Below are 24,021 nucleotides of genomic sequence, written 5' to 3' on the forward strand. Positions count from 1 at the left end.
ATTTTCAAAGAAATAATCAACTTATTCCTCACAATTGGAATTGAAAAAATGGCTTATAAGTGATTCATCGCCGATTCATAAAGTGGAAACAATTACCAAATATCTGTTTGGTTATTGGAGACAAAGTTTTAATAGCTTGACTAATTAAGCTATAAATCAAAATAGTAAAGTGGTGCTAATTATTAATAGTACAATTTTCAATTGAAGCTTACATATATTAGATAAATAGGTTCGATTGATTTAGGATTTAATTGTTTTCTTCGGAGGTTCAACCGGAGATGAAATTATTCCAAGTAAAGTACAATCAGCTTCCAGTAGAGTTAAATCTTTACTTGAACCAAGAAAACGAGCTGACAATTCCAAATCATTTAACCTCAATTTCACTTTGGCTCCTCTTACATATTCGCTGTAATAGATGGAAAAATGGTGAATAAAAATTGATCACAATCGAATTACATAAAAAAGTCATATTTTACTAATTAGAAAAACTTACATTCCATTTTGTGGTCGCTTACAGACACAATGAAATTTTCCACCGAAATCAATGTACAAATCGTCTTCGATTGTGTGATAAATTGTTCCAGCGATTATTTTACCCTCAGGGTCTCCTAATGCGATGAGACCCGAATGACGAAGTAAAGTGTCAAACGAAATCTCTTCTTTTTCCTTAGATGCACTCGAATTGGGTAATGTTGCTGATTGTGAATTCGATGAACAAAAATTTGATTCTCTTCTCACAATCAATTCTTCACAACGAAGCAAATTCTTTCCAAACATCGGTAACTGGGGTGATCTTAAGGTAAGCTTTCTTTTACCTCTCACTTGATGACAACAATTAGTTGACCATAATTTATAACCTAAATCACAGAATAGAATAGAAAAAAAATCAAATGAAGAAAAAGACAAAATTAACACAGAGAAAAAACCACCGATTAAATTGATAGAAAAAGAAAGAAATTGTTCACTTAGAATAGAAATTGATACTTACCAACTGTTCTAGAACTGATTTGTTCTAAATTTTTACAAATTAAAGCCATAATTTATCGACAATTATCCGAAACAATCAACTTAGAAAACTAAAAATCATTTAAACACAAAACCAAAACAAGAGAAAATCACATGGAGGATCTGATACTTTCTATCGATATCGGTTAGTATCTTTTGATATTTTCTATTTTTGATTTTTGATTTCAATTCCAATTTTGATTAATCAACTTCTCAATTATTGATGAATAAACGAAATTTATTAATTTCATTAATGTTTATTGAACTAATTAAGCTTTAATAATTTGATTTTTTTTCTCAATTTGGTAATCAAATGTTGACTAAATTTTTACAGTTTTGTTTTTGTTTTGTTTTCCTTATGATTTTCAATCTTTATGATTTATCTGATTTACTTTTTGAATAAGTTTCAAGTGAAAGAGATAATTGTTTTCCATGATAATCAAGGGTTGAACTGAGAGAAGATGCAAATGAATTAAGAGTGTGAACAAGTTGAGCATGAAGAATAGGTAAACCTGGAAGATTAGCTAATTCTTTGAGTTCATTTTTCCTTAGAACTTGATTTTCATAAATACCAAACATTAGAATCATGAACGGAGCTGATCTTTCGAGTTTTAATAAATTGTTAACCTTAGAGATTGAAACATTATCTCCAAAAGCGACAGCAGTTTTAACAGATCGACTGTAAAACTTAAGCAATGGCCGATATCTGGTTGACTTTAGAGCCAATTCAGCGACATCGTTTCCATAAATTTCCACTTTGAATCCTAATCTCATGATTAAATTTTTATTCTCCTTGTAGGTTAAATCATCAATTGAATTAACATGATAAAAGATGGTCAAAGTTGATTTGTCCAGGTTACTTTTGAATTCATCGGCTAATATTTTGACGTATGGATGCGGTTCAAAATTTTCATCAGATTTCAAATTAGGACAAGTAATTGATGTTGGATAATCGGAAACCCTTTTCATTATCGGTTCACATGCCGCTAATAGTAATTTCTTTTCATATACTGGGAATTGAGGTGATCTAAGGGTAAGCTTCTTTTTACCTCTCACTTGATGACAACAATTAGGTGACCATAATTTATAACCTAAATCACAGAATAGAATAGAAAACAAGACCAAATTAACATGAAGAAAAAAATGTAAACTCAAGGAAAAAACTATCGATTCAATTGATAGAAAAGAAAGAAATTGTTTACTTAGAATAGAAATTGATACTTACCAACTGTTCTAGAACTGATTTGTTCTAAATTTTTGCAAATTAAAGCCATAATTTATCGACAATTAACCGAAACAATTAAATTGAAAAAAGACAATCAACTAAAAATAAAATCAAAACAAGAGAAACTCTTTATTTCTGTTAGCTTTTTTTACAAAGTGCCAAGTGTCTATTAAGATAGTCACATGACTGAGTGAGTTCGAATCTCACCCTCTAGAGGTCATGCTCATCCACCTCTTTGACATTCATTCTTTTTTTAGTACTTCTTGTGCTTCTTTGATTAATATTACATATTGTATAAATTCTGATATTATTGCTTTGTTTTCTGGTTTTGTCTCAATTTCATAGTTGTTTTCTCTCCTCATTTCGTTTAGTCCTGTTATTCCATCCATCCAGTGGCAGCTCGTGAGTAGGTGTTCCCATGTGGTTCTTCTCTGACAACAATCGAAGTCGATCAGCTTTTTTGTTACGATTTCTAATATTTGTTTCTCTGTTTTTCCCTTGATTTTCATTTTGGGAAAGAGGTACGCTACGATTTCCCCACTGTGTCTATATGCTTCCATGATTTTTCTTTTTGCCCATGTTCTCATGTATCTTCTTTGTATTAGTAGGTTCCAGTATCTCGCGATCGTTATATTGTCCAGTGAGCATATTTCATCTTCATTGAATTCGACTTGTAGTTTCTGGCCAAACCACCACCACAATTTGCTCTTGGCTTCGTTCATTATTTTTCGGACACTTTCGGCGAAGATTGATGATCCCTTCCAGTACTCTGTGATTTTCTCCGTGACTAGGATCCAACAATCCTCGATGTCCCTGTTTTTGATTATATATTCGAGTGCTGTCAGTTCCGCTTCCCATTCGTTTTTTGCTTCCATGATTTGGTAGCTTTTATCGATTTCGTCCTTCATCTTCTCGTCTTCCATTACCACTGCAATCCACTGTTTCTGGTATCTAAATATTTTCCAGTAGATTCGCTTATATGGATTCTTGGCCCTTTTCCATCTATTCCGTAACCACGACCAGTTTTGGTTTGATATTTGTTGATACTCTGGTGTACTCGTGAAGTGGGTTAACTTTGGTACTGGGAATTTAGATTTTATTTGTCTCATCGTGATCAGTATTGTTTCTACTGGATTTGGGCATTTGTTCCTTAAGATGTAAGTCCATCTTGAGCTGAGGCTGCTTTCGAAAAACATATTGTATATTGAACCAAAAGCTTTTACCATGATCATTATTGTTTCTAGAAATTCTTCTACTCCTTTCGGGTTTTGATAGAAGAGGCTGAATATTAAGCTATTGACTTTTGGAAAGATAATCGTTGTGGCAATTAGATTTTTAATCTTAACAGGAAAATATCGCCATGAACCTGATTTTGTTTGTATTTTATCTCTTAGTTTCCTTGCTTCTGTTGCGACCAGTTCTTGATATTTTCTCTCGATGTTTTCGTCTATTATTAATGAATATCCGACTGATTCGAATCTGATCATCTCTTTAATTCTGTATTCTTCTGTTTTTTGTTTATTCAACTTCAGGTTCAACGATCTCAGTGCTATCGATACTAAGTCGAGGATGTTGCTCGTTGGTCGTGTTGTTATGGCTACCATATCATCCGCGTAGGCGATGATTTCGATTCCAATGTTTCTCAGTTTTCTTATGGCCGAGTCGAGGCACATTATGAAGAGAAGCGGACCGATCGCAGTGCCTTGTGGTACTCCAATCTCGTCTCTCTTGTACTTTTTTCCTTCATCTGTTTTTATTACCAGCCATCTATTTATCAGTATCGCTTTGATCATGTTCCATGTTGATCGTCCGAGCGCTTTTACGAGTCTCTCTTCTTCGTTCAGTACTTGTACTTCATCGAACGCGCATGAGATGTCCATTTTTATTATTCGACTGTTGTCTTGGTGGTCTGAGTATATGATGTTGGCGAAAAAATCTTCCCTTTTCATGTCCGTTTGGAACGCGAATTGTGTTGATGGTAGGAGGTAATTTCCACACGCTTGTTGTAGTCTTTCTGCTAAGATTGAGTCGATGATTTTTAGCAGATAACATGGTGATTTGACCATTCGGTATCTTACTCCATCTGCTTTTGGTATTAGCATGCAGCCTAGTGTCGTTATGCAGTTTGGGATGTGCGAAATTGAAAACATAATTCCGATTATCTTTTTAATCTCTTCTGCATTTATTCTGTAGAATTTTTTCCATGTGTTTTTTGTGAAATTATCTGCTGTTAGCGATGATGAGTCGAATTTGATTCCGTCTATTTTTTCTCTTTCGTTAATTTCAAGATTTCCTTGGACTATTTCTGGATCATCCTTGTAATCTGGTTTTTCGTGGCTGAAACCTTTCATCAGATTTTCTTTTGACTCGACCGTTTTCGGGTTTTTTGGGTCGATTTCGATTTCGTCTTCACCGATGATACGTTTGTTTATAATTTGCCACAATTTTTTGTTGTCCTTCTCGTTCATTAGAATTCTCTTTAGTGAATATTTTTTTAGTTTTTCGTTGATTTTTCTCGTTACCTCTCTTATTTCTTCTTCTTTCTTTTCTGTTCTTGATTCTTTTAATAATTTTCTTCTTCTTTTTCTCATTCGATTTAGCGCATTTCTTTTTGGCTTTGGTGTTTGCCATCTTCCATGGTCATCGGGGAAGAATTTTATTTCTCTACATCTCGTTATCAGCGGGTGATTTTTATTCCATTTTAATGTTTGGTCAATTGTTATATGTTTTTCTTTTAATTTCCAAGAGCCAAGGATGAGTGTTTTCTTTTTTTTCTGTTTTGTTTCTTTTTTGTCGAATTGGTTGTTGTTTATTTCGAACTTTGCCGTTAGTCCAACGTGGTCCAATTTTTCAAGTCCTGTTGTTGCCGTTGTTAAGGCTTTGCACTTTTCGTTACTCAACATGATGTCAATTACTCTTCTGGTGTTTTGGTATGTTGTGTTGAGATTTTCGTGGTTGATTTTTAGGATTTTTTTCTTGATCATCTCTTCGAGTGGTTTGAAGATGGTTCGCCATGTTTCCCCTCGAGCTAATGGTGTTTCAAAATTTTTATTCCACAATGGAGATGCATAATTGACATCACCAGCTATGATTATTGGTGAGTTTTTGTTTTCATTAACCGTTCGGATTATCTCTTGGATGGTTCTTCTACCTTGTTCTTGTTTTATTTGGTCACCCCATGACCTTACATAAACAGCTCCTACTATCACTTTCATGAAGTTGAGTCTCACTAGTATCATGTTGTTGTTTCTGGTCATTATCGTACCACTGAGGTCAGTTGATAAAATGATGGCCACCGAGTTTGTCACGAACAGAGTTAGATCATTTGATCTTAGTTGAGCTTTCGCTGGGGATTCACTTATCAGTATTACTGTTCTTTGTTTGTTTTTAACTTTATTTTCAAGTAATTTGAGAACTTCGATTTTTTTTCTAATGTTTAAACTTATTATTGTAATTCCATACATTGTTCCTTTTTAAACTTTTTTTGTTTTTCACCTTCTCTTATTTCAGGCATGTGATCTTGTTTCCATGGTTACTTGATGTATTTTGCCGTTTATTTCTTCGTCTTTTTCTTTTCTCTTTATTTTAAAACTTGTTTTTCTTCCTTTTTCTTCTCGTTCTATTTTTTGTTTTCTTTTGGAAAAAAGAATGTCGGATTTTTTGCCGCTTCGTTTAACTGATTTATATTTTAAGCCCATTCTTGATGAGGATCGTAATTCGACACCCCGAAGTGGTTCTTATCATTCTCTTCATGTCAATGTTATTGGGCCTTTGGTTGGTCTTGTTCGTCGTTTTTCTCAGATTGTTCACGATGGCGATTTGACTTTCCATCTTGTTCGCTTAGAGATTCGGTTTGGTTCTCGAGTGTTTCGTGCGGATGCTTTTTCTCGTTCACGTTCTGGTGCCGTTAATTTAGCGGCTGAGAAGATGTTTAATCGGTTACTTCTAACTGATTTGGTCTTGGTAAGTTTCGGGTGATCTGGTGATCCTAATTTAAGTTAACTATTTCTTCCCTTCTTATTAAGATTATTTTCCCCTTTTCTATTTTCGTTTATTTGTTTATTTATTTAATCTCTTTTTTTTTTTTTTTTTTACAGCCTCCTCACATAATTGGGTTGCCTAATGTTCGTGGTCATTGTTTTTTGACGACTGTTTTGGTTATGTTGATGCGGTCTCATAGTTTTGTGCGGTGTCTATTTCGCGTTAACCAGGAGGTTACTAGTGATGTGAATTCCGGTGTTGAACTCAATCCTCTTAATCGAGATGTGCTCTATTCTTTTGGTGAAGTGCCTTTTCTTTGGACTCGAGCTTTCTTCCGCTTTTTCCGTTTGTATTTAAAGGTTTCTCGTAGCGGTCGACTTGATCTTTTAAATCTACCATTGGGTTTGTGGCCTCACTATGGTTCTGGAGATGCAACTAAGGTTAAACCTGACGTTGATCTGAGTTTGGACAATTTGATGATGCTCATATGCCGGTTACTTGGTAATTTTGTTCGTGCTGATTATCTGAGTCCTGGTGGTAAGGAGGAAGTGTTTTATTCTGATCTAATGTTGCAGCTTCGTCGTGAGAGCTCAGAGTTCGTGTTGACCGCTCATGTTTTGTTGTCTGTTAGTTTCGTGTGTGCTGATTGTGAATCTCAATTTGATAATCATCCAGTGGCTCTTCCTTATGTTTTTCTTCGTGATTTTCTTGGTTCTGGTGTTTCAGGATTTTGCGATTTTATCGCTGATTTTGTTCATTTGTTGCCTCAGCAGTTGATTACTTGTATTGGTAGTTTTGGTGGTAAAATTTGTAATTCTGACCGGTTGTCTTTCTCTTCTCATGAGATCGTTTCTATACCCTCTCTACTGGTTTTCCGATTTCCTGATTTAGGATCTTCTGGTATTTCTGGTCAGATGACTCCTGATGAGTTAACTATCACTTGGTCCAGTGAGATTCTACACTATCGCCGCATCGCGTATTCTTGTGATTATCGTGTTTATGATGGTGGTGTTGATTCTGAGTCTTTCAGGTTCCCCACTTCTTCGGAGGCTTTTTTGGGTTGGCATTCGATAGCTCATGTTTTAACTACCCGTGGTTGGTTGGAGTATAACAATGGTAGGGAGGGTTTACCCTCACCGGCTTTGCTGGGTGGTCATACTTCTTACTCTTTAGTTTTTTATGATATGGACAATTCATTTGTACCTGAGCCTTCAATTTGTTTTGAAGAGAAGTGATTTTTATTAAAAGGATTCAATTTTATTTGTTCATGAAAAATGAGAAAAGTTTTTTTTTTTTTTTCAAATGAGGGGGGTTTTAAAATGGGATGAGTTTCATTTATCATGCTTTTTTATTCATTAGGTGGTTCGCTGCGGGGGCGACCACAATTCAGTGTCAGCTCTCGATTTTGCGGCCACCTAATTTTTCTTTCGAGGGTGAATGATGAAGGAGTATGAGTAGTCGATTTGTTCGATCGCTTTTCTTACAGCCTGTTTGTATTCGGTGCACATGAAGTCACCAACTGAGTGGCCTTTCTCTCCGCATGATGCACATGCTTTCTTGTTCGAGTTGCACCGATCAGCGGTGTGATTTTCCGCGCACTTTGGGCATCGGTCTTGGAGACGGCAATTTACTCTTGTATGAGTGTATGCTTGGCAGCGTCTGCAATGAAGTATTTCAATCTTGTCTATAATGTCATGATTGTAGCTTCCGCAGAAGATTTTTCCATTCTTTTTATTTTGGATTTCTGATCTGATCGATTGGTCGACTCTGATCACAATCACGTTTGTTTTTTTAATTCCGATTGTGTAATGTTCAACCAGTTCGAACAGTGTATGTTTCGGGAAACCGTTCATTTGTTTTATTCTTGCGACCATTTGTTGCCAATCTGTTGCTGGTTTCATGATTTTCACTCCTGCCACTTTTATTTCCGGTTTCTTCCATTTGGGTACCTCGATCTTGAGGCCTTCCATTAGCTCATTCAGTTTCTCTACCATGTCTCTTCTTGTTACCTCGTTGTTTAATGCAATATTGGTCGAGTCGGCCTTCTCATTAATTCGTATGATGTTGCCGCTCATCATGTTGTTATTCAAGAGTATCTCGCTAACTGCGGCGTTCGATCGTTGCTCTCGAGGTCCCTTTATCACTATTGTGAATTCTCTTTCTTGGTGTGTCCAAGGGAGCCAATTCTCTGGTATGTTCGTTTTGTTGCCGAAGAGATTTGTTGCCAATTTTTGTTTTTTTCTTTGTGGTTCAGTTTGTTGGGCTTCTTCTTGTATTTCTCTGTTTTGTGAGTTACCAGCGTTTACATGGCTTTCTGTTATCTCTATTTCTGGAGCTGTTTCATTAGGTGTGTTTAATATTTGTTGTGTTCGTAGGGTTTGTTGTCTTTTTGTTTGTCTTGTATTTCTACCAAAGAGTGGACGGTTTTTTTGCAGGGTCGACTTGGGACGCTGAGTCAGGTCGCTCGACAGGAGGTTATCCATTTCCGCTTCTTGGGCTTCTCTTTCTTTTAGAATATTCTCAATCGTGTTTTCATATATCTTCATTTTGGTCTTGGTGGATTCATCAATTGCCATGAGTGCGACAAGGCTTGGTGATTCCAATGTTGTTTTGACCCATTCCTTTTTGTTTTTCAGGGACTCAGTGGGTAGATCAAGCAGCGCTTTTCTACATTCTTCTGGGTTTGGTGGTTCCCCAACGCACTCTGTGATTGTTAAGATCAGTCGAGTGTTTTGGTCTCTGGTGTACCTTTCGCTCATTCTAGTTGTTGTGATATAGGAAGAGAGAAAGGTTAGTGGTTCTTGTGATGGTTCTCGTTTAATTGCTTGTATTAGGCTTTCGCCATGCTCGTTTTTTTTTTCTTGTTACTTACGTGTTATTTATTGTTTTTTTCGCACTTATTTATATTTGTTCGAAACCTTGAGGTTCACTGAAGCACTTTTTTTCACTCTGGGGTTTTCTTAATCACTATTTGTTTATCTTTTTTACCTGTTGAAATTTAAGCACATTTATCGCACATCAAACTCATGAGGATCAGATACTTTCTATCGATATCGGTTAGTATCTTTTGATATTTTCTATTTTCACTTTTTGAATTGAGAATCAATTAAATCTTTAATTGTATTGTTTATAATTAGACTTCTCAATACTTATTGAAATTAAGCAAATTGTCCGCCAATTCATGAATAACATGAAAATTTCTCGTTAGTCAATATTAACTTTTTTTCCTTTTTCTTACCTTTGAATTGTTTTCTCTTTACAATCAAAATAATCCATTAATCTAATTCATTGATTAATCGTTTGATTAAATTACCTTAATCATTATCGTCTAATCATTACGCTTAATAAACATTAGGACAGTTAATATTACGATAATTTAGACAAATGTAAAGTGAAATCAGAATTTAATGAGAAAACAATTTAACAAATGAAAAGTTTATCAATAGTTAAGAGAAATGATCAAGGTTGATTGTCGAGATAAATTGATTGTAATGATTATCAATTGATATTATCATTTTCATTTGTCAGCAATTTAACACAACGATCGGTAATTAATTAATTACCTGATTATGCAAAACAAGCCGAATACAAACCAGAATTAAAATCTAATTAGATCAGGTAACTTAATCTCATCTCATCTCAATATCATAAATCACAATTAACAGTTTAACCTAATTTAATTTCTTAAACTTATACTAACTAATTAGCTACAAACACAATTAGACTTTAAATTGTCATTAGACAATTGTGATTATTAAGATTCTCGATAATAAATTAGCTAATTAATTGGATGAAAATCTATTAATAGAAAGATTTAGAAAGTTAAAATTTAGATTAAGAAATCAGATGAAGAACAATTTTCCAATCCTAAACAATTAACCATATTAATCGTTAGTTAACAGTCAACAATTAACTTTTTTAATTCTCAATGAATATCTTAAGGAATCATTTCCTTTGGTAGAGGAAGAAATTTACTCCAAAATTAGTTGATTGTTGGTTAATTGTTCCTTTTACTATTATTACCTAATTCGCAATTTTCAAAGGGTCAAGTTCACCAAATTTAATTAATTGTAGTTTATTGATCAGCTAATTGTCAGAAATTATCTAAATTAACCTTCGTTCACAATTTAACTTGTTTTCCCTATTCTTGTTGGTGTATTGATTACAATCAACAAGAAAAAAAGATTATTAAGATTTACGATTGTCATTTATTATAAATAAACGAAAATAATCATTTTCGATTGTAATAATTAATGATTACCTGAGTTCTACTTACAATTGTTGTTTCTTAATTGTAAACAATGATCAAGTAGAAATCAAACCAATAACGATAATTACAATTTACTATTTACAATTTGATGTTTTTGTCCATTTACCTTGAGATTTGGATGTCAATTTATTTCCTTGTGTCTTAATCATTGTTAATCTTGTTTATATCTTTACATCATTAAGCTTAATTAAGATCAAAATTAACTAATCGTTAACAGTTATTAATCCATAACAACAAAATTAACCCATTTGTAGATATAAATATTCACAGAGATGTTGTAAATTGTTTACTTATAATTAATGATCAAATTATTAGCCAAATGAAATTTAACTATTTGTGTGCAATCAGTTGATTGAGTTAAAGGTAAGTTAATTGTGATATTTAACCAGTAAACAAGATTTTAATTGTCAAAGGTTCAACTTGAATCCAAAAATAGAAAAGCAATTTGTATGAAATCAGTTAATTTAAAGTGAGTTGATTGCTTGTAAATTCAGTTCCATCGGTGGAAGAATCAATCAAACATTTAATTATTTCTTAATAAAAACAATTAACTAATATTTTCTTCTTTCTACTTAATTGTTGTTTATCGTTAACTTTGCTGTGGATTAAATGAATTTTTAGCAATCGAATCAAGAAAAACTGATCAAATTTGATTCACGGAAAGAGAATCAAAAAGTTGAGATGAATATTAAATATTCACAATTCTGATGGAATCAATTATCTATCATGCAAATTATTTTCTTTCTTACTAATCAAGGTAAATCTTCCTCAGGTAATTAAATGTTTTCTTCTAACTCACTTTTAGAGTTTAACTCTAATTCTAAATTTGATTCTAATTATAATTCGTGTTAATTTAATTTCTCTCTGAAATTCAGCCAGAGGTTTTTCCAGTTTCCATTAGAGTTCCGCCTTCCCTCTCTCTCTTTCTTACCTGATGTAAATTCATCAAATTGAATTTTGGTGATTATAAACACGATGATGATAATTGTGAGAGTGACGTAGTAATGGTAACGATGCTGACGATCATGAAAACGCAAAGGTAAACAAGAGATATAAGAAGAAAAAAGGAGTTCGAGAGAGAGAGAGAGAGAAAAACTTTGAGTGAGAAGTTTTTTTTCATATTCTAATTTACCTTCAGGGCAATTAAATTCTACTTATACTTTTTTCTCCATTTTCAGTCTTTCGCTCATTTATACAACAACAATCAACATAAACACGAAATAAACAACTTTCGTCTTTTTCAAGGTAACAGAATAATCAACAATTAGGATTCGGTTATAAAATCGGTTATCAATTGGAAAAGTGTATTAACCAAAGGATTACCAATATTCTGGAAATTTATTTCTTCTTTATTCTTAATTCAGTGATTAACCTTTTCTATCTAATTTAATCTTCATCTTTAGATTTGTTTTCTCACATTTACTTTTCCATTTGATTTTCATCTTATTCTCAATCTTCATCTTCAAAGTGTAGGTTTAATTTTCTCAATCTGTCGATCATCTGATCATTTCAATTTCTTATTAACAGTGTGATTAAAGTTTAGTAAATTTTGTCACAATGAATAATAATTTGGAATCAGTTGATTTGGATCAATCTCCAATTCAAGATTTTTATTCAGGGAGAAATGTTTTCGTCACCGGTTTCTCAGGTTTCCTTGGAAAGGTAAGTTGATTGGAACTTTTTTTTCTCTCATCAGTGTTTAAGATTTAGATTCTAATTCTAATTAATTTGATTACAGGTCATTGTGGAGAAATTATTACGAAGTGTTGATGTCAAACGTATTTATGTTCTACTTCGGGGTAAACGGGGACTGAGTCCATCGGAAAGATTGAAACAATTGATGAACAATCCGCCGTTCACTCTTCATGATAAAACTGTTCTTAATTCATACAAAGTGGTCGCGATCGAAGGTGACCTCAGTTTACCCAATCTAGGAATTGATCTTGAAAATCGTGAAAAATTGGTCAAGGAAATCGATATTGTCCTTCATTGTGCCGCTGATGTGCGTTTCGATGCTGATTTAGAGTGAGTTAATCATGACAATCAACGTTCCTTCCGATCCAATCTTGATTTGTGTATGGGATTTGATGTTTAATTTGATTTTTCATTCATTCTTTTTCCAACAATTAAGATCAAATATCGTTAATAATGTCAAAGGAGCTGAATATTTGCTCGACTTGTGCCATCAATTCAATAACTTAGCCGCTTTGGTCCATGTTTCGACGGCTTATTCGTTTTGTGATAGACTAAAAATTGAAGAAAAAGTTTATCCTATGGACGCTGATTACAGCGCTGTAGAAAAAATTTTAAAGTTAGTAACCTTAATCTCTGAATTTCTTATTATTATCAGAATATTGAATTAATTATTTTCTTCTTGTTCATTATTAAGATCTCCCGATCCTGTTTACAAGAAAAAACAAACTGAGAATCTATTAGCTGGACGTCCAAACTCATATACTTTTACCAAAGCTTTGAGCGAGGATTTAGTAACAAAGAAACGGGGCAAAATCCCCACATCGATCGTTAGACCTTCAATCGTCACCTCAAGTGTTCAAGAACCGGCACCAGGTTGGGTTGACACAATTCAAGGTCTCCAAGGTATCGGATTAGCCGCTCAAATTGGTCTATTACAAACCGTTGACTGGAACTACTGGGCCGCTTGTGATACAATTGCCGTCGATATCTGTGCTAATTTTATCATCGCAAGTGCTTGGTACTCGGCTACAAAAAAGTAAGACCAACTTTTAGACAAACCTTTCAACCTTCCCGTTACGAACCTGAATCGTTACTCATATAAACAAATACATCTCCCAATTTCCAGGCCAAGTGAGTGTATGGTCTACAATTTAACCGCCAGTCCCTATCACCCTGATATGACCTGGGGTGGAATCTTTGAACTTTGTCGTGATGCCGCTCATGTTTATCCAAGTAAAAAACAAATGCGACCTCTAATGAATCCACCAAAGTACAAACGGGCTCGATTCTATTATCCATTGGAAAAGTTTATCTACCATACATTTTTTGCTTTTTTGGTTGATTTTATCATCTCATTATTTGGCTACAAGAAATTGTAAGTAACACCGACGACAATTAATCACCAGTGATTCTAATTGTAATCTCTCTCACCTTAATTGTTAGCCTTTCTCGTCAAGCTAAACGGCTGAATAAGGGCTTGGACTTGGTCGTTTTTTTCACTACCCATGATTTTAAAATTAAAACGGACAATTACTTGGAATTAGTTGAATCTTTGTCACCAAAAGACTCAAAGATTTTTAATTGTGATTTGAGGAAATTGAATTACACTGATTATCTAATTGATTGTACCAAAGGTTTTAGGAAATTTTTCCTAAAAGAAGACGAGAAAGACCTTCCCAGTGCAAGAAGACAAGTAATGATGTAAGTATTTAGTTACAATTAAGATGAACAATTAACTTCATGGTTAAATTATTGCGAACCTTGAAAATTAATCAAAATCATCAAAAAACAGAAGAAAAAAAAAGTTTATTAATTACTAAATTACTTGTATGATTAAATTTCCTGGTACAAAATTAGACAGGATTAGAAATAATCAGAATCTTAATAAATCAGGTTAATTGTTGATTAGAAGAAAAAATTGATTACCAAGGTTTTTTAATCATTCGTGATATAAATAGACAATTATTCAATTATGAGAATACCAGTTATTCAATCAATGATTTATTAAATATGCTCTTTGCTTAGAGACAGCAATTTAATTGACAATTAACGACGATCGTATTTTGATTACGTTTTTTCGTTTGAACAATTAAGATAAAAAAATTCCCTTCAAGGAAAACAATTCAAATGAGTTATACAATTTGGTGGACAATTAATAAAACCATTTGATTGTTTAGAAATTTTTCAATTTAATTTATTGACAATTTAAATTATCCTCAACTTTTTACCTCTAATTTGGTTGGTTATTAATACATGATCAGTTTTCGTTAATCTAATTGTCAATTTAAGTTGGAAAATTTATCCTCATTGTTGTTGATTTAATTTCGATCTCTTCTTGATTAACTAATTGTTTTGTTTTTTTCTTAATTTCTAGTGTTTGTGGAGTTTATCGATTGTTTCAATTAATTTTTCTCGGAATAATTGGCAAATATCTTCTATCATTTGGTTATCATCTACTAAGCACATAATTAAAATTACAATTTAATCACAAATTAATCGACTGATTAACTTTTAATTGTTTTCGATTTCAACATGACTGATCTATGGTTCTACCTGTTGATGAACAATTAACATTTTATATAATCGATTTTCTAAATTTAATCAGCACATTTATCAAAAATTTCAAATTTCTTTATATTCTACAATTAAATTGTATCAATTTGTTTCCAAAGTCTTTCACAATTAGTTTTAATACAGGAAAATTCAGACAATTTGTTGGTTTTCGTTTCACGATTACTCAAAAACTACTTGACCGAACGGGTCCATATTTCGTCTATGGAAGTTTGACCGATACTCAATTTTCATATTTCAAGGTCAAGGTCATAAAGGTTATTCAGAAAAGAGCACACTTGAAGGTCATTTGAAGAACTTTTGAAAACTAGAAATTTTTTCAAGCCTGTGAAGTCAAAGCTTAATAATATCATAGAGCAACGTTGGTATCGTGATAAAACAAAATCAGCTGTAGATAACTTTTTACAGAAAGCAAATTGAACCAAATGACCTTCAAGTGCGTTCTTTTTTGAATAACCTTTATGACCTTGACCTTGAAATATGACAATTGAGTATCGGTCAAACTTCCATAGACGAAATATGGACTCGTAGTTAATCAATTGTTTTGAAAGTTTCGAAACTCAAAAAATTGTATAAAAACTGGAAAAAAAGAAAATACTTTATAATAAAGAAAAATTTTCACTCTCAATTATGTGTTAGTAAATTTAAACTGATCGCTGATCAGAATTTTTGGAGAAAAAAAAATTAAAGAAACAATTAAATTTAATCAATTGAAAAGAGAAAAAAACAAAGAAACATTTTACTCTTTTCGACACAAGAGGGAGACACTTTTCGAAATTCTATTGAAAAGTAAACAAAATTTTTTCTTCTCCATTTGAATTCATCTTTTTATTATTTAATTAAATTCACTTAATTAAATGGTAATTAATTTATTTCATGATAAACTTTTAACCACCTGATACACAATGTTAACCATGGAATGTCAATTAACGCTCCAAGTTGATCACCTTAATTGACTTGACAATTTTAATCTTTTTTCTTTGGTAAGTAAATTTTTTTTAAGATTAATTTTATATTAACATCATCACTTTAGCCTCTTAAAAAATATCTTGTTACTTATACTTTTTACACTCAATTTAATTGTTAATCTAATCGTTTAACCAGAGTCTATTAGACAACCACAATTACTAAATCATTACAATTTCATAGTTTGCCTTAAACCACTAAGGTTACAAGATTTTTACTTGTTGTGTTATGTCTCTTTGGAAAAAATTTTCTTCTCTTCAGTTGACAGATAAAATGGTGAGAATATTTTTTCCAATCAGCAATTAATTCCTTCTACTCCCTTGCCTGTAAATTTATTCCAAAAATACGAAAATTATTCAATTGCAATAATTGTATTTAGAAAAGTTTTCATGTTAGAGAAGAAAAAAAATGAAAGAGAATAGAATTTTTTTGTTCTATTTAAAAATTGAATCAAAGTGAATCTCTTTTTATTGAAAATAGATGGAACCACTTTCCGCAAGAGTTGGGGTGATCCCTTTTACTTGGCGCTTACCAATTTCAATTTATTCTTTGTTTTAATTTACATGTTTCCTCTCTTTATAATTTGATTTCTTTCACAGGTGTTGTAACCCACCGAGGATCCACCATATAACCACCTTATAACCACCAGCTACTTAATAGTTCATCTTTAGTTTAAGTTGTCTTCATTTCTATCACCAACATCATATTTACTTTTTCTCTTCATCTCTCTCTCTCTCTCTCTCTCTCTCTCTCTCTCTTTTTTCCTCTATTTTTCATCTATTCTTTTTACTCTGCACTTCTCTATTTCATCTCTTTTCTGGTGCAATGTATATAAAGCAAGTTATAATCCAAGGCTTCCGAAGTTATCGTGAACAAACGGTGGTTGAACCATTTAGTAAAAGCCATAATGTCATCGTTGGTAGAAATGGTTCTGGTAAATCTAACTTCTTTTACGCAATCCAATTTGTGCTGTCAGATGAATTTAGTCATCTTCGTCATGAACAAAGACAACAATTACTTCATGAAGGAACTGGACAACGGATAATGACAGCTTATGTTGAGATCATTTTTGACAATTCAGATAATCGTCTGCCCATTGATGATAGTGAGGTTGCCTTAAGGCGACAAATTGGTCTTAAAAAGGATCAATATTATCTTAATAAAAAAATTGTAACTCGTTCTGATGTTATGAATGTTTTAGGTAAGTGTAATTTACTTTTTTATCTGTTAGTTTTTCTTATTCATTAATTTTTTTTTCTTTATTCTAATCAATTATTATTTTTTATTTTTATAGAAAGTGCTGGTTTCTCACGAAGTAATCCTTATTACATTGTGAAACAAGGTAAAATTAATCAAATGGCAACCGCTCCAGATTCACAGAGGTTGAAAATTTTACGAGAAGTTGCTGGTACTAGAATTTATGATGAACGTAAAGAAGAATCTCGTACTTTATTGAGAGAAACCGAATCCAAATTGGAGAAAATTATGGATCTCTTAAAGTATATCGAAGAACGACTTCAAACCTTGGAAGGTGAAAAAGAAGAATTAAAAGAATACCAAAAATGGGATAAAATGAGACGATCACTTGAATACACAATTTATAATCAAGAATTGGAAGATGCAAGAAAAAAATTGAAAGAATTGGAAACCAGAAGAGAGACCAGCAGTAGTGTTACTGAAAAGTTACGTGAAAGTTTACAAACTTTTGTTGAATCGATTAAAGATCTCAGTAAAGACCTTCGTGAAGTGAAAACCAAACTTCAAACATCCAAGGATGAAAAAGAGGCCTTACAACATGAGCACAGTACATTTTTAAAAGAGAAGACTCGATTAGAATTACGTCTCAAAGATTTAACCGATGAAGTTAAAGGTGATGCTGAATCAAAAAAACGAGCTGAAACGGAGCTAAATAATCTGAAATCTCGGATAGCAGAGAAACAAAATGAACTTGACAAGATAAAGCCACAATATGAAGAGAACAAGAAAATTGAAGAAGAATGTACCAGAATGTTAGCTCTTAAAGAGCAGAAAAGATCCGAATTATATGCTAAACAGGGAAGAGGAAGTCAGTTTACATCTAAAGCGGAAAGAGACAAATGGATCACAAAAGAATTAAGTACATTAAAGAAGAGTATCTCCGAGAAAAATACCCAAATCGCTAAGATTAAAAGTGATCTTACCCGAGATGCAAAGAAAAAAGAGGAACTGGAAGCCAAAATTGAAGTAAGATTCTTTCCATTCTAATTTCAATTAACTCACAATTTAATCTAATATTCATATTCGTTTTCATTTAATTCAGGAACTCACCAAAGAACTGGAAAACAACAGATCTAGTATTGATAATCAAAATAAATCTTTCTACGATTTGAAGAAAAAGAAAGATGCTCTACAAAACGAAAGAAAGTAAGTGTAACTATTTTTAAATTGTAAATCGATCGATTTATTCTCATTTTTTTCTTTTGTATTGTTTTTTTTTTCAGTGAACTTTGGCGCCAAGAAAATTCTATGCAGCAAAATCTTAATATGCTTAATGAAGATAAATCAAAGAAAGACCAAATGTTACGTTCGATGGTTGGAAAGACTATTCTTAATGGTCGTGACAGTGTTGCTCGAGTTCTGCAAGTTTTCCGTGAACGAGGTGGTCAATATGAACAGATTGCCAAAGATTATTACGGAATGTTAATCGAGAACTTTGATTGTGCTAAAGAGTTTTATACAGCCGTTGAAATGACCGCTGGTAATAAATTATTTCATCACATTGTTGCCAATGACAAAGTTGGAACCAAAATCCTTCAAGAAATGAACCGAATGAAATTACCTGGTGAAGTTACCTTTATGCCACTTAATCGTCTCTATTCAAAAGATTTACAATATCCTGAAACATCTGATGCCATACCTATGATTAGTAGATTAGAATATGATTCTAAATTTAGCATTGGTATGAAATTTCTTTTCGGTAAAGTGTTAATCTGCCGTTCACTTGAAGTTGCTACTCAATTGGCTCGAAGTACCAGTTTGGATTGTATTACATTAGATGGAGACCAAGTTTCCCATAAAGGTTCACTTACAGGTGGTTATTTTGATACTCGACGATCTCGTCTGGAATTACATAAAACTCATTCCACAATTAAAAAGGAAATTGTTGTTCAACAAGAAAAACTGGAAGATCTACATCGTCGTCTAACTGAGGTTGAAACAGAAATCACTCAAATTGTCAGTGATATGCAAAAGGCTGAGACCAAGAATACCAAAAACAAGGATACGTTTGATAAAATGAAGACTGACATTCGTCTATTAAAAGATGAACTTTCAGCTATCGAAAGATCCCGACAACCAAGAGAAAGAAGTCTTGTAAGCCATGAAGCAAGTCTCAATTCTATGGAATCTCTTGCCGAATCATTATCAAGTGAATTACAACAAGATCTGTTGACTCAATTATCGATAGCTGACCAGCAAGAGGTTGACCGTCTCAATGATGAGATCGCTGCTTTAACTCAGAAAAACAAGGAAGCTTTCAGTAAAAGGATGCATTTAGAGGCTCAAAAAAATAAATTGGAAAATCTTCTTAACAATAACCTTTGTCGACGTAAAGATGAACTGGAAGCAGCTTTACAAGAAATTTCAGTTGAAGATAGAAAACAAAAATTGGAAAGTGAGGAAAGTGAACTCTCATCTATTTCAACTCGAATTGAAGGTGTTGTCAAACAGATTCGACAATTAGATGAAGTTATTGATGATTTATCCAAAAAATTGAAGGATATCCAATCTAAACTAGAAAGAAAGAAAAGTGAAGAAAGAGATACAATCGAAAGGATTAATGAGGATTCCAAGGATCTTGAAAAGATTACAAGTAAAAATTCAATGTTAAATAAGAAGATTGAAGAAACGATGAGAAAAATCCGTGAACTAGGAACCCTTCCCGTTGATGCTGAAACAAAATATGCCAACCTGAGTTTAAAACAATTGTACAAAAAACTTCAACAATGTAATCAAGAGTTAAACAAGTACAGTCACGTTAACAAGAAAGCTCTTGACCAATACATGGATTTCTCGGAGCGAAAGGAGAAACTATTGGAAAGAAAAAAAGATCTTGATAATGGTCATCGTTCAATCCTTGAATTAATGACTGCTCTTGAGCAGAGAAAATATGAAGCCATACAAATTACCTTTAGACAGGTTTCCAATTTCTTTAGTGAAGTTTTCAAGAAACTTGTACCCCAGGGTAGAGCTCATCTTGACATGATAACCTCACCTGATGCCGCCAATGCAACCGAGGGAAGTCAAGCTTCATCTGGATCCCTTGGAGCGAGTAACATTCCTCCATCAATTGATAATTTTACCGGTGTTAGTATTAGAGTCTCTTTTACTGGTACCAATGCTGAAATGAAAGACATGCACCAACTTTCTGGTGGACAAAAATCATTAGTCGCCCTTACCTTTATCTTTGCCATTCAAAAATGTGACCCAGCCCCTTTTTACCTTTTCGATGAAATCGATCAAGCTTTAGATCCACAACATCGTAAAGCTGTTGCAGGTAAATTTATACACATTCAATCTTGTTAACAATTGACTTTACTTTTGTTAATAGTAAATTAATCATCTATTTCCTTGATCATTTTTAGATATGATTCATGAACTTTCCAAAGATGCCCAATTCATTACAACAACTTTCAGACCTGAGCTTCTTGAAAGAGCGGACAAATTTTACGGAGTCAAATTCAGAAATCGAGTAAGTTATTTTGCCTTATCCACTTACCATATTATTTAGAAATATAATCAAAATTCTGGTTCATAATACTAATCATATTTAATCTTTTTGTTTGTCGATTTCAGGTCAGCCATGTCGAACTTGTTACATATGAAGAAGCACATGATTTTGTCGAAGATGATTCAGCTGCTTACACTAGATAAAGACTATAATCCATTTAACATTTTTTTTCGTTTATCATCATCACCACCGTCATCATAATCATCTTTCTCTTCCTCTTTAAAACTCATCGAATTTCAAAACCTACTTCATAAGAAAAAAAAACTTCAAAGAGGACAAGTTCAATTAATCAACCACCAATCTAGAAGAAGACGAAAGAATCAATATTTCATCAATCACAAATTATTATCTCTCTGTAATTCCCATAATATCCATCTATATATCAACTAATTCTCATGATATCTTCATTGTTTTTTCCTATTTCTCCAATATCATCTCCAGTCTTTATCTTTAAATACTTTTTTCCACTTTTATTCCTTTACGTTTCCACCCTTATCTTACTCAATTGTTTACTTCTTCCTAAATCATCACCATCTCCATTTAAATTCATCTAATATCTCATCTTCCTCTCTATCTTCCTATTTTTCTCTCTCTCTCTCACACACACAAACATTTCACTTAATAACAATAATTTTATTACCTGTTTTAATAACAATTCAAAGCTTAAAGTCGGTCGATACAAGCGCAAAGAGATGATAACTAAAAAGATTCACGATAATTGACTACAATAAACAAATAAGTCAACTAAATAATCAACGAGTTTGTAAAACATTTTAAATGCCAGTTAAATCTAATCAGTTAATTGTAACAATCATGGAAAATGTTAAACATCAAACTAACTTAAATCCAACGTAAATCAAATCTTTCAATTTATAAGAAACAATCAAAATTGATCACGAATTGCAACCAAGTTAATACAAATGAGTTTCATCTTATTAACACAATCAGAGAGTTAAATTAATCTAATTAACCTTTTATTTCAGAGAGAGAGAGAGAAAAAACTAAAATCAATTAATCATATAATAGTAAATAATTGATAAAAATAACTTAATTATCCTGGAAATTGTTAATTGTTTTGTATGGCAATTAGCCTAAAATTGAACATCAATTCAATTGTGATTCTGATCAATCGTTATAATCACATTTAACTTTGAATGTTTTTTACCATTTAATTGATTTGTTTAAATTTACTTTCCATTAATCAATTCAATTAATTATTAGTTGAACGAAATTGATTAATAGTTAATGAAAAATTGAATAGACTCAAGTAAATCCAGTTGAGTTAATTGTTTACATTAACCTTTTTCAATTAACTTGGAGACACAAACTATTCAATAATTTAAGTTAATCAGTTAATTTATCCTAAATCTATATTGATGATTAACACAATTGATTATTTTCCATTTTGATTTGATATTTTTAGTAAAATAATTAACAATCAATGAGAAGAAGACAAAATCAAATGATTACATTAATTGTTAACATTTCGCTTTGATTGTAGATGATTTAACTTTCATCGAATTGACATTCCAGAACTTTATTCAATCTCAATTCTCATGGGGTTTCAATCAATCACCATGATGATGAAAACCTTTTAGCAAAAAATTGAAGACAAAAATATAAATGAAAACTAATTTTCATCCTTATCATCATGATGATCTTCATCATCTTATATTGAATCTTTGTCTTAATCAACTGAACTTCCGATCAGAACTTTTTTATCATCCCTTGAATCTGAAACTGAATTATGATTATATTAATAAATATGATGATAACGACTTCGATAATAATGAATTATTAAAGTTCATTTTCTCATCATTGAACTTTCTCATGATTATCATGGGAGTTGATTCACGAGGTAAGTTAAAAGGAATCAGATGAAAAGTTGACAATTCGGAAATAATTTATTTAATTGTGATTGAGAAACAACAAAATTTAGTCTTCTAAATTATGGATTATCAATAGATGCTAATGTTTAGATGGACATTACCTGTTGATGGTCAAGAAATTGTTGCTAATCAATCAACGATAATGATGATACTTAATTGAGATAATATGAGTTGGAACATTTTTATTTTTCTTTAATAATCACAATTAAATTCTTGATTGTGTTCAGGGAAAAGTTTCTCATATTAGCATTTTCATTCCAACAATTAACTATTAATAATATTCTCCATTCTCTAGATCAAAATTTTCGCTTTAATTATCTTTTAGAATCTAATTAACATTATGATCAGCAATTAATTCATTGATAGAAGACTCTCTCTCTCTCTCTCTCTCTCTCTCTCTCTCTCTCTCTCTCTAGACTTTTAATTGCGATTAATTTTTCACATCAATTGAATTATTTTCATGATACTTATCATGATTATCGTCATGATGGTGAGGAGGAGCCAGGGAATGATAATTCAAAGTTAGAAAACTAAGTTATCTATTATTTAGTATTGATTATCGTTCTTATCATCTCATGAGTTTACTGAGTATTCCAATAAAAGATAACTCAGAATTTAATAGATGATCATTGATGAGAATTTACTTTATCTGTTCATATCTAACAGTTCGTATTCATTGTAACAATTAACTAATAATAATTATTGAAACTATTAAACTAATTAATAACGTTCGTAAAGTTTGTAATAGTTGGAGTTAATTGTTTTCAATTTTCTTTTTCTCCTCTTTTAATTGTTTTAAGTGTTTATCTTTCAACTAATCATGGTCAAAGTATTATCGTTAATTGTTTTGTTTCTGGTTCTTTTCAACACAATTATGGGTCAATTGTCCTTCTCAAAGGATTGGAGGGCCGGAGGTAAAAGGTCAGGGTCAACTTCAATCGAACCTTGTGATTGGAACCGATTGGCTTCCCTGTTAGAGACAATGGTTGTAAGTAAAATCTTTAATCAATTTAATATCAATCAGTAAATTGTTACAATTTAGTTTTCCAAATAAGGGATAATGAAAATAGGAAAAAAGTTTCCTCTCTCTCTTGTACATCAGATCTTTGAATTTGATTATAATTCTGTTAATTTAGTTGTTAGAGCTGAATTGATTTTTCTTAATTTTCTTGATTATTTTGCTAATTTGGTTGGTTTAATTGTTGTTTAATTACAGAGAGAAGCTGAAAAACTGAGTCAATGTACTCACCGTTTGAAATCAATTGAAGGTTTGACTGATATCTTTCAAAGATGATCAACAATTAATTGGAAACAATCAGCAACCAATAACCATTGAGAAGACATCATAAATCATCCTGATCGTGTTTAATTAAACAGAATCAAGTTTTAATTGTCAATAAAAATAATGGATAATCAAAAACCATAATTAACTTATCATTTGTTTTTATTACAACATCAAAATAATTATGATTTAACTTTCACAACTAAATTTAATCCTTTCTATTTAATAAAATCATAATCATAAAGAGCCAATCAAAAAGTCAAAACTAATTTACTAATTGTGTTTTTTGTTTACATTTAATTATTGATTGTCAAATGTGTCAAGTTAATCAATTAATCATTGATGTAATCATTTCAATCGTTTCAACAG

The 24,021-nt window shown here is 32.1% G+C and overlaps 5 protein-coding genes across 6 annotated transcripts; 3 read left to right on the forward strand and 2 right to left on the reverse strand.

The window, feature by feature from the left end:
* Positions 1-104: 104 nt before the first annotated feature.
* LOC128395817 (28S ribosomal protein S28, mitochondrial-like) lies at positions 105-1,144 on the reverse strand. Its single transcript, XM_053356301.1, has 3 exons — positions 989-1,144; positions 494-857; positions 105-406 (listed from the first exon to the last, which is right to left on the reverse strand). The coding sequence occupies exons 1-3, from the start codon at positions 1,035-1,037 to the stop codon at positions 241-243; spliced, it is 579 nt and encodes a 192-aa protein (XP_053212276.1). The 5' UTR covers positions 1,038-1,144; the 3' UTR covers positions 105-240.
* A 98-nt stretch (positions 1,145-1,242) lies between these two features.
* Positions 1,243-2,388, reverse strand: LOC128395815 (39S ribosomal protein L10, mitochondrial-like). Its single transcript, XM_053356298.1, has 2 exons — positions 2,231-2,388; positions 1,243-2,096 (listed from the first exon to the last, which is right to left on the reverse strand). Exons 1-2 carry the CDS (start codon positions 2,277-2,279, stop codon positions 1,378-1,380), a joined length of 768 nt encoding a protein of 255 aa, XP_053212273.1. The 5' UTR covers positions 2,280-2,388; the 3' UTR covers positions 1,243-1,377.
* Positions 2,389-5,909: 3,521 nt separating this feature from the next.
* On the forward strand, positions 5,910-7,446 carry LOC128395086 (uncharacterized). Its single transcript, XM_053355481.1, has 2 exons — positions 5,910-6,193; positions 6,328-7,446. Exons 1-2 carry the CDS (start codon positions 6,158-6,160, stop codon positions 7,444-7,446), a joined length of 1,155 nt encoding a protein of 384 aa, XP_053211456.1. The 5' UTR covers positions 5,910-6,157.
* Positions 7,447-11,634: 4,188 nt separating this feature from the next.
* Positions 11,635-15,375, forward strand: LOC128395090 (putative fatty acyl-CoA reductase CG5065). Its single transcript, XM_053355487.1, has 7 exons — positions 11,635-12,143; positions 12,220-12,506; positions 12,613-12,792; positions 12,871-13,212; positions 13,303-13,551; positions 13,620-13,877; positions 14,551-15,375. The coding sequence occupies exons 1-7, from the start codon at positions 12,039-12,041 to the stop codon at positions 14,642-14,644; spliced, it is 1,515 nt and encodes a 504-aa protein (XP_053211462.1). The 5' UTR covers positions 11,635-12,038; the 3' UTR covers positions 14,645-15,375.
* A 140-nt stretch (positions 15,376-15,515) lies between these two features.
* On the forward strand, positions 15,516-21,442 carry LOC128395089 (structural maintenance of chromosomes protein 3-like). Of its 2 annotated transcripts, XM_053355485.1 has the most exons (7): positions 15,516-15,730; positions 16,313-16,914; positions 17,008-17,936; positions 18,013-18,116; positions 18,194-20,247; positions 20,336-20,442; positions 20,547-21,442. In XM_053355485.1, exons 2-7 carry the CDS (start codon positions 16,539-16,541, stop codon positions 20,622-20,624), a joined length of 3,648 nt encoding a protein of 1,215 aa, XP_053211460.1. In that variant the 5' UTR covers positions 15,516-15,730; positions 16,313-16,538; the 3' UTR covers positions 20,625-21,442. The 2 variants fall into 2 exon arrangements, with proteins under 2 accessions (XP_053211460.1, XP_053211461.1); XM_053355486.1 differs by lacking the exon at positions 15,516-15,730 and having other exon boundaries at positions 16,234-16,914.
* The last annotated feature ends 2,579 nt before the right edge of the window (positions 21,443-24,021 follow it).

The sequence above is a fragment of the Panonychus citri genome, unplaced genomic scaffold, assembly GCF_014898815.1.
Source record: "Panonychus citri isolate SS breed McGregor unplaced genomic scaffold, ASM1489881v1 Contig00141, whole genome shotgun sequence".
Lineage (NCBI taxonomy): Eukaryota > Metazoa > Arthropoda > Arachnida > Trombidiformes > Tetranychidae > Panonychus > Panonychus citri.

Coding starts and splice junctions, on each gene's coding strand:
- LOC128395817 (XM_053356301.1), bottom strand. CDS start 1,037: ATGGCTTTAATTTGTAAAAATTTAGAACAAATCAGTTCTAGAACAGTT. Junction 858..988: donor AATCAGTTCTAGAACAGTTG/GTAAGTATCAAT, acceptor TCTGTGATTTAG/GTTATAAATTATGGTCAACT. Junction 407..493: donor AAGCGACCACAAAATGGAAT/GTAAGTTTTTCT, acceptor CATCTATTACAG/CGAATATGTAAGAGGAGCCA.
- LOC128395815 (XM_053356298.1), bottom strand. CDS start 2,279: ATGGCTTTAATTTGCAAAAATTTAGAACAAATCAGTTCTAGAACAGTT. Junction 2,097..2,230: donor AATCAGTTCTAGAACAGTTG/GTAAGTATCAAT, acceptor TCTGTGATTTAG/GTTATAAATTATGGTCACCT.
- LOC128395086 (XM_053355481.1), top strand. CDS start 6,158: ATGTTTAATCGGTTACTTCTAACTGATTTGGTCTTG. Junction 6,194..6,327: donor TTCTAACTGATTTGGTCTTG/GTAAGTTTCGGG, acceptor TTTTTTTTACAG/CCTCCTCACATAATTGGGTT.
- LOC128395090 (XM_053355487.1), top strand. CDS start 12,039: ATGAATAATAATTTGGAATCAGTTGATTTGGATCAATCTCCAATTCAA. Junction 12,144..12,219: donor TCTCAGGTTTCCTTGGAAAG/GTAAGTTGATTG, acceptor ATTTGATTACAG/GTCATTGTGGAGAAATTATT. Junction 13,213..13,302: donor TGGTACTCGGCTACAAAAAA/GTAAGACCAACT, acceptor CCCAATTTCCAG/GCCAAGTGAGTGTATGGTCT.
- LOC128395089 (XM_053355485.1), top strand. CDS start 16,539: ATGTATATAAAGCAAGTTATAATCCAAGGCTTCCGAAGTTATCGTGAA. Junction 16,915..17,007: donor TGATGTTATGAATGTTTTAG/GTAAGTGTAATT, acceptor TTATTTTTATAG/AAAGTGCTGGTTTCTCACGA. Junction 17,937..18,012: donor AACTGGAAGCCAAAATTGAA/GTAAGATTCTTT, acceptor CATTTAATTCAG/GAACTCACCAAAGAACTGGA.